The 9,676-nt window shown below is 40.0% G+C and overlaps 1 protein-coding gene across 1 annotated transcript; it reads left to right on the top strand.

The window, feature by feature from the left end:
* The first annotated feature begins 228 nt into the window (after positions 1-228).
* On the top strand, positions 229-7,497 carry pcdh18a (protocadherin 18a). The gene is made up of 4 exons (XM_072256247.1): positions 229-3,107; positions 4,765-4,853; positions 4,949-5,115; positions 6,626-7,497. Exons 1-4 carry the CDS (start codon positions 630-632, stop codon positions 7,276-7,278), a joined length of 3,387 nt encoding a protein of 1,128 aa, XP_072112348.1. The 5' UTR covers positions 229-629; the 3' UTR covers positions 7,279-7,497.
* Positions 7,498-9,676: the final 2,179 nt, after the last annotated feature.

Genomic DNA, 9,676 nt, shown 5'->3' on the forward strand with positions numbered 1-9,676 from the left:
TGGCGTTGACTTCTGAGCAGGTCGAGGGCTGAAACGGGCACCAACACCCAACTTTCTTGTATTGTTTCGTTGTTCCTCGGACGAGAGCCAATAGGCGGGGTCGGGACTGTCCCCTTCTCCCTTACGCGCAGACAGATCTGGGTGGGGATTGGTCGCGGAGATTTGGAAGACGCTGTGCGATTGGCTGGGCGGGCTGGCGGCACGCGCCTTTGGGAAAGTTTGAGTGAGTTGGGGTAAAGTTTGTTCTGGAGCTCGGTGGGATCGCGGGCCAAAGGAGCGAGAGCAGCACAGTCAAAGGCAGTTGTCGCCTCACACGACAGCGGGGCACTTTTCGGCTGGCTTTACACACGCCTAAAACCATTAACACAGCTCAATTTAAACCAGACAGACTTTTTAAATATAATAGCATTTTTGACGGGAAGTGATTTTGCCGTGAAAGTTAACAGATCGGCACATCTGCGAGCTCCGCGACGGTACATGAAGGCTGCTTTGTCTGTGCTGTCAAAACCCAGACACCAAATGTGCTGCGTGTGTGAATAAGAGGGATCGACCAGAGTTTGCAGGGTTGGAAAAAGAAAAGAGTAGATAACGTCGACACAAAGAAAACGGCCGACACAAGCCGAGGGAGGATGGCGAAGATGGAGGAAGTACAGATGAGTGCTGGACGATGGAATTTGTTGCTGCTTTTTGCGCTGGCCAGCTGGACGGGTCGGGAGGTGACGGGCATTACGGTGAGGTACGAGGTGCTCGAGGAGCAGCCCGTCGGCACGGTGGTAGGCAGACTTTCAGAAACTTTAGCTGACCAACTGAACCCTTCGTCTAAGCGTTTCCGAGTGATGCAGAGGGTAAACTCGTCGCTGCTGGCCGTGCGAGAGGAAGACGGGCGGGTGAGCGTCGCAGAGCGCATCGACAGGGAGCAGCTTTGCAAGCCCACGGCCGCCTGTACCATCAGCTTCGACGTTATCACCCTGCCCACCGAACATCTGCAGCTGCTCCAGGTCGAGGTGGTGGTGCTGGACATAAACGACAACGCGCCTCAGTTCCCCCGCTCGGTCATTCCTGTGGAGATCTTCGAGAGCGCCTCGGTGGGAGCCCGCTTCCCCCTCGACAGTGCCGTGGACCCTGACGTGGGGAACAACTCACTTTATACTTACTCGCTTACTCCCAACGAGCACTTTGCTCTGGAGGTCCGCACCAGGACGGACGGCGCTAAGTACGCCGACCTTATGGTGATTCGGGAGTTGGACAGGGAGCAGCAGGCCAACTATGAACTACGTCTGATCGCCTCGGATCGTGGAGTGCCTCCCAAATCAGGATCCTCCCTGGTTAAGATCAGCATCGCTGACTCGAACGACAACAGTCCGGTTTTTGAACAAGCCTCCTACACCATCGAGTTGCCAGAAAACTCGCCCCGGGGTTCACTGCTCGTTGACCTGAATGCAACTGATCCGGACGAAGGGAGTAATGGAAAAGTCGTATATTCCTTTAGCAGCCACGTGTCCCCTCAGGTTATGGAAACCTTTTACATCGACCCCGACACCGGCCATTTGGTCCTTCTCAAGTCAGTGGACTACGAGGCTAGCCAGAGTTACGAGATCGACGCCCAAGCACAGGATCTGGGCCCTAACTCAATACCGGCCCACTGCAAGATCGTCATCAAAGTGGTGGATGTGAATGACAACCCTCCGGAGATTACCATCAGCCTGATGCCTTTGGGTAATGACGTGGCTTCTGTGTCCGAAGGAGCACCCAAGGAGACCTTGATCGCCGTGGTGCGAGTTGAGGACGTGGATTCGGGGGTGAACGGGCAAGTCGGGTGCAGACTGCAGGGACATGGGCATTTCAAACTTCAACAGACCAACGAAAAGAACTACATGATCCAGACTAACGAGACCCTGGATAGGGAGAAAATTGCTCAGTACAAGTTGAAAGTCATTGCCGAAGACAAGGGCACCCCAAGCTTCAGCACCGTTCAATACGTGACAGTTCAGATAACGGATGTAAATGACAATGCACCTCAATTCCAGAAGAATAAATATGAATTGATGCTTGATGAAAACAACTTACCTGGTGCCTTCATCACCTTAATGACAGCCACTGACCTGGATTCTGCTGAGAATGGTCAGGTTACTTATACTATCCCAGAATCCTATATTTCTGGAAGTTCTATTACTACCTACCTCACTGTTGAGCCATCAACTGGGGCAGTTTATGCACTTCGGACCTTTGATCGTGAAGAAATCAGCAAAGTTTCATTCACAGTTCAAGCCAGGGATGGAGGGACTCCTCAACTTAGCACCAACACAACAGTCGTTTTGACTATTCTTGACCATAATGACAATGCACCAACTATCTTGAAACCTGTTCTGCGCAATGGCACAGCGGAGATTCAAGTTCCTCATGATATCAGACCCAATTATTTGGTGACCACCATTGCAGCAATTGATAATGACTATGGCATCAATGCAGAACTTACATGCACTCTTCTTGATGGTAATCAAAATGGAATTTTCACTTTGGACCCAAGAACTTGTGACATTTACACAAATGATAGTTCTGCTTTCACTCAGGAGAAAAGCTGGGACCTCATTGTGGCTGTACAAGATAAAGGCACCCCGAGGCTCAGTGCAGTGGCTGCCTTGAAAATTGTGCTGACTGAACCAAGAAAAGAAAATTACCATAATGAAAAAAACAGTTTAGATGATTCCATGATTATCATCATATCATTGGGTGTAATCTGTACCGTTCTGCTTATTATCATGGCTATGTTTGCCACAAGATGCAATCGGGAGAAAAAGGACATCAGATCTTACAACTGTAGAGTGGCAGAATCCACTTACCAGCATCATCCTAAAAGACCATCCAGGCAGATTCACAAAGGAGATATCACTCTGGTACACACTGCTACTGGCACACTTCCCATCAGATCCCAACACAGAGCTTCTCCTTCCTCCTCCCCAACCCTTTCAGGAATGGACCGGGGTCAGATGTGCAGCAGACAAACCAACCGTAGCCACCAGTCTCTCAACAGTTTGGTGACATTATCCTCTAACCATTTGCCTGAGAACTTTTCATTGGAGCTGACGCACACTTCCCCACCCGTTGAGGTGAGAACCTTGTATGCTGTGCTTCACGCACGGTCAACTTCATTTGTGATTCTATACAATTAATGGGGCAGGGGTTAAGATTCCTTAAAATTATTGTCTCTATTGCGCAAGTCTTTAGGCTATTTTGACACTAGGGCCAACCATACTGTGTTCTGCAATTTTTGACCTGATACATATTAACCATTAGCTTACCATTTTTTGGGTACCTAGTTTGTATTGTAAAATTCTTGCTTTTGTTACATCCAGACTGAAAAAGGCCACATTTGTGTCCTTAGTAGTAAAGTTCTGATTCAGGCCTTTGAAGTATTTGGCTCAATGCTTGGCTTGTGCCATTACCTGTTTATTTCTGTGATGGAAGTAGAACAGCATTAGTATTGAAAGGGACTGATCAGCTTTTGATAGCAATACTGACCCCTGATGGAAGGGTGCATGTATAGGCATTTGCTGAGGAGTAAGATGGAATAATTTAAGTGACACTAAGGTCATCCAGACCATTAACACTTAAGCTTAAGAGTTGGTAAATAGAAACTTGAAGTATCATAGGGGACACTTCAAGTTGTTATTCCTCTGTATAATATTCAAAATTGGATATCATTATGAAACAAGTAGGGACCCTTGCATGAAGAGATGACCAGTCAAATGAGATGCTTCTTCAGTCCATTTGTATGATCATTAATTTGAAAACTGTTTGGTTTATTCATTGGAATAGGAACCACATTGCCACTTAGTGGATCTCACCATTTCACGTGTGGTTTCGTACCAACTGAAAATAGTTATTTTTCTCCACTAGTTTGAAATTCTTCTGTAGCATATATGCTTTAAATATACATTGAGTCTCTTGCTGGTACCAACAGTGTGTTTCATTTAAATGCATAGCATCTCTCTAAGTAATGTACACAGCTTTATAATGCAACTATAAAGTGTTTTTTATAAACTTCCTGAAAGAATTTCAATTAATTGAATGTTGAAAAAATAACTAATTTCTCCATATTTTACTTATTTTATTCTGAATTCCTAATGTTCATGTCTCCTTGAAATGCATACTTCAAGAAGACCATATGACTGTTGTTGCCACTAATATTCTCTTCCACATTTATCTCTCACAAATGAAGCATCTTTGCCTCTAAATTACCATATGTGCCTTTCACTGAATTGCAGTGTGGCTACCTTAAACATTTTCTTAATACTGATTTGCTGAATTTCATGTTTTAATTTTTAGTTTAGATATGTGATGATTATAAAGCTTAACACCATAATTTTAAGAAGTTTGGAGGAGCAATCAATCAGTCAGAGTGATTCCATAATGCAATACTCCTGAAACAGATAGTGAGAATTCTTGATGGCGATGAGAAATTTGAAAAAAATGAGAAAACCTACACAAGCAATTAGTATACATTGTGGTTAAGCCTACCGTCAAAATTGATCTCATAAATTAGTATTAAATAGTTTATCATGGAGACTTAATCCATAATCAAGTGAACAGGTTTTTATAAAAAATAGATGAATGGGTAATTAAATGATTTCTTCAAGCAGGTGTGTTGATTCTAATTATCTTTTGTTCTGTTGAATTGATAAACTGATGTTATTGGTACAGATGTGACTCGATTCTCAAAGGACACAGAGAGTAAACTTGTGTTGTTATTTTGTTGTTATTTAGCAAGTTTCACAATTGTTGAGCATGCTACATCAAGGTCAATATCAGCCAAGGCCAAACTTCCGTGGAAATAAATATTCCAGAAGCTACAGGTAAACACAAACATATTTAATTCCCTTCTTTGGCTGCAGGAGCTCTTTTGCCATAACAGCTATGTTTCTAATGATTTATAATTTGCTCTTTGTAGATATGCTCTTCAAGATATGGATAAATTTAGTCTGAAAGACAGTGGTAGAGGTGACAGTGAAGCTGGAGACAGTGACTATGACTTGGGAAGAGATTCTCCCATTGACAGACTTCTGGGTGAAGGCTTCAGTGATCTTTTTGTAACTGACAACCATCGTTTTCATCCAGGTATGTTATTTTTTATATGATAAGTCATATCATTTTACACACAAAATCTGTATATTTGGTCATTTGGATTTTGTTTCATAACTCTTGAGTTTTTAATCTTGCATGGTTTATGATGTGGGGCACCACAATAGCATAGGGTAACTGTGACACAATTACAGCTTGGGTGTCGAAGTCCTTACTCCGTCTGTAAGGATATTGTATGTCCTCCTATGAATGTGTGGGTTTCCACTGACTTCCTTCTGCATTCCAAAGATGTTCTGGTTAGTCGGTTAACTGGTGATTGGAAATTGTACTGTTGTGTGGTGCAGCTCACTGGGCTGGCTGGAAGGGCCTGTTTCATGCTGTAACTCTGTAATAAGATAAATAATCAATATCGAGGAGCAAAGCGTTATTTCAATTGTAATCACCTGTTGTTAAAATCAAGTAATTTGGGGTCAGCAGCAGAACAATTTAATGAAAGATAAATCTGTCTTTTCCACTCAGTTGTAACTTCAAGAGCGGAAAGGAATGATTCAACTTCTTCCAAATATGTAAATTATTGAATTATAGCTTTCATTATTGAATTTGAATCTGCCAGAAATTGGATTCAAATTTTCAAAGCTTAATTTGACAGAAGTCTTCTTAAAGATACCTAATAAATGACCCCCATGACTCTCAATATGAAGTGGTATTTGTTAGCATCATGGTTTGAGAAATTAAGAATTTAATTTGAATAATGCAAGTTCCAGACTAAAGTCACTGCCCCTGTAGGACTACAGAACCACAATTTCTATATCAGCAGCCAGGTTGAGATTATGGTTATTTATACAACTCTCCCTTTCATTAATTTTATTTAATATAATTTTAACAAATTAATCAAAATATGCAGTATTATCATTTGGAAAAAAAACAAAATGCTAATAGACTATCCACGAAGTATTAGACTAAAGCACAAAACCTGTCTCCTGTCTGGACTCCTAAATAATACTTGAATTATAACTAATGCTTGAACATCAAATGGGTATGGCTGAAATAAAAACAAATAATAGTAATTGGATTTAAATTAAAATAAGCAAAGAGGGCTGTTGGGATATAATGTATAAACACGAGATTCTTCAAATTTTGGAAATATAGAAAAATACACATAAAATTCTGGAGGAACTCAGCAAGTCAGGCAGCGTCTATGGAAATGAATGAACAGTTGAAGTTTTAGGCTGAGATCCTTCTTAAAGAGTATAATATATTGCATTATTTTCCTCTATGATTTTATGCTTTGAACCAAACTATGAAACATTGTAATTTATAAGCTTTGTACATATTTTTTTCAATTCCTTTAGGGATATACTGACAAGTTTGTCAATTTATATGCAAGGATTGTTGTTCTTGGGCCTGGGAAAACTTAGTAGTTGAAGTTTGGATTCTCACAGTGATAGAGGTTGAGTTGTGGGAAGGTGATGAGAAAGTCTTTTGGTTGGGTGCCAACAATTTATGCAATACATGGTTTCTTGAATGATTTTTTTTTATTTTATAGCAATGAAGCTGTGTACAGATGAATGCAAAGTACTGGGGCATTCTGATCAATGCTGGATGCCTCCCTTGTCTTCAGTGGTTTCTGCTGATTACAGAAGCAACATGTTTATTCCTAGTGAGGATGCTCAGCAGCCACAGGAAGAAGATTGTGACTCTTCAGATTCCAATGAGAAGAAAAAAAGCTTTTTGACCTTTGGAAAAGAGTCCCAGAATGAAGAGGCGGAGGACTTGGGAACTTCCTCTCTCCTGTCAGAAATGAACAGTGTTTTCCAACGATTACTGCCTCCACAAATGGACATGTACACAGAATGCAATGAAGTTGGCAGTGGAAATACTCTGGAAAATAAGAAAGGACACTTGGCGTTAAAGCCACTTCCGTATCCACAGGGGGTGGCAGCTTGGGCTGCGAGCACTCATTTCCAGAATCCAGTGAACAGTGTTGGTCTTGCTCCTGTAAATCATATAAACTCTCAGCCTCTTTCTAAGTGGTTGCCTGCTATGGAGGAGATCCCAGAGAATTATGAAGAAGACGAATTTGATAATGTTCTTAATCAGCTTGCTCCTTGTAAGCGTGACAGTAAACATGAACTCATTGATGCTAGTGAACTTGTAGCAGAAATTAACAAACTTTTGCAAGATGTTCGTCAAAGCTAAAAGTGGTTGTGTATTTGGTTATTCTCTTCCCTTTTTCGGAAACTGGAAGTGTCATTACCAGCCATTTGTATCTATTGAGTAAATGTGTCTATGACTTTGAATACAATTATATTTTCACATTAAGTATACTGATTTAAGTGTAATTATGTGTGTATTTTAAAAATACATTTTGTATTCTATTTATATATTTTTAAAAATAAACTTATTTTTATATTCTACTTCCTGTACTTCTGTGACAAAAAGAATTTTCAAAGTATCACGTTGGTTTAACAATATATTTTAAAGTGAATATTAAGTTAAACCATAATAGCATATTTCAAATCAATGAAAGTTCGGAATAGCTCCATTTCACTATCATTGACCACAACAGTGTGTAGAAAGGCGACTATATACTCAGTTAGTACTTAATAGTTACATAATTTGAAATGTTGCTGTATTAATCACAGTTAGCACTGTTTATTTATCTTGCTTGTGATGCTCCAGGGCATTTCCCTTAATATTTTCCGTGGTTGTCTTGTGCAACTCATTATCATCCCTATTGCTCAACCCGCTGAGTTCCTCCAGCAGAATGTTTGCTGCTCATTTATCACCTCTATTGGTTTTAGTAAAATACTGCTGATAATGGTCGATCCCAGTTTTTCACTGGCAGAACTTCACTGCAGTTGAGTTGACCTTTTTCTGAAATTAATATGCGTTTCTCAGAAAAGAATAAACAGAGCACAGTTATGTGGTTTATGTGGTTTATTGACAGAATACAATATTGCAACTTTAAGAAATTAATGTGTTTTTATTCTGTACCTCTTAATGGGTGCAAACTTCATATTTTATGATGATATATCACTCACTGTGTCCTTTAATATTTCTTAATGTGGTTAGCTAAGGTAATTCTCTTGGTTTTGTTACTATATGTGAATTACATTCAGTGCTAAAATATACAGCACATTCAGTTCATTCCAATAAAGCAAATGAAATGGTAAACAATGAACATAATATAACAATTGCATTGATAATCTGTCTATCAAATGATAATATGCAACTTAATTTATATTATTCATTACTGTGATTTCTATGGCCTCATAACTTTGATTTACTTACTGATAGCCTACTTCCCCTCCTGGACCTCAATTTCTGAATTTGCTACAAGTTCCCTCAGACTCTTGTCCCACATTCTCAATATTTATTTTATTTAGATATACAGTGTGGAACAGGTCCTCCTGGTCCAACGAGCCATGCTGCCCAGCAATTGACCTATTTAACCCTAGTCTACTCACAGGACAATTTACAATGATGAATTAACCTACTAAACAGTCTGTGGGGGAAGACTGAAGGAAACACATATGTTCACCCGAAGAATATAGAAACTCCTTATAGATGCCACCAGAATTGAATTCTAACCCCCGAGCTGTAATAGCATCGTGCTAACTGCTAAGATACTGTGGTGCCTCATATATATGATCAATTCTTGCAAAGTTAACCTTTCTGATTCCCTTCAGCCTTGTAATCTGCTTTCCCCATCACCAATCCCTTTTCCAGAATTTTGAATGTGTAGTTACCTCTCCAGTTCAAGTTCACGTGATAAGGACTCATTATTTGAATTCTAATCATTCTTTGCCACACTACCAAAACGACTGATCAAATTGAAGACTGAGATGAAGCCAATCAATTTTGTCTTGCCCCTACTAGATTGTTCCCTGCTTACTTATTGTTGATCAAACTGTCTTCCAAAACATCCTATCTGACTAGGTAGGCCCATAGTCATTTGGTTTCTTCCTTATCTACACAAAGGCAAGAACATCATGAGCTATTCATCCTGCAGTTATACTGAAAATTTAGTGATAGAAAAGTACAGCACTAAAACAGGCCCTCTCCAAACTTCTCTTAAATGTTGAAATCGAGCTTGCATGCACCACCTGTGCTGGCAGATCCCTTCGTGAAATCTCCTCTCATTCTTCCATGTTCCAAGGAATAAAGTCCTAACCTATTCAATCTTTCCATATAATTCCAGTCCTCCAGTCTTCGTAACATCCTTGTAAATTTTCTCTGCACTCTTTCAACTTTATTGACATCTCTCCTGTAGGTAGAAGATCAGAACTGCACAAAATACTCTAAATTAGGCCTTACCAATGTCTTATACAATTTCAATATAACTTTTCCAATTTTCCCCAAGGGTCTTTTATTCTACATTATACCAACAGCAATAACATCCAAAAACACAACAGGTTTAAATAATACATTAAAAGTAAGCAACTTTAACTTTGTTGACTCCTTTTCTATCTCAAAATTATCAAATTGTTTGTTTGATATTCTAGTAAATCAAAAAGACTTAAAACAAAAACTTCATGTCATCTTAAAAGTTTCTTTCCCCAGGCAGTTAATTGGATCAGCGTTCTAGTTAACC

Source organism: Mobula birostris, chromosome 4, assembly GCF_030028105.1.
Source record: "Mobula birostris isolate sMobBir1 chromosome 4, sMobBir1.hap1, whole genome shotgun sequence".
NCBI classification, from domain to species: Eukaryota; Metazoa; Chordata; class Chondrichthyes; order Myliobatiformes; family Myliobatidae; genus Mobula; species Mobula birostris.

Coding starts and splice junctions, on each gene's coding strand:
- pcdh18a (XM_072256247.1), top strand. CDS start 630: ATGGCGAAGATGGAGGAAGTACAGATGAGTGCTGGACGATGGAATTTG. Junction 3,108..4,764: donor ACACTTCCCCACCCGTTGAG/GTGAGAACCTTG, acceptor GTTGTTATTTAG/CAAGTTTCACAATTGTTGAG. Junction 4,854..4,948: donor AAATATTCCAGAAGCTACAG/GTAAACACAAAC, acceptor TGCTCTTTGTAG/ATATGCTCTTCAAGATATGG.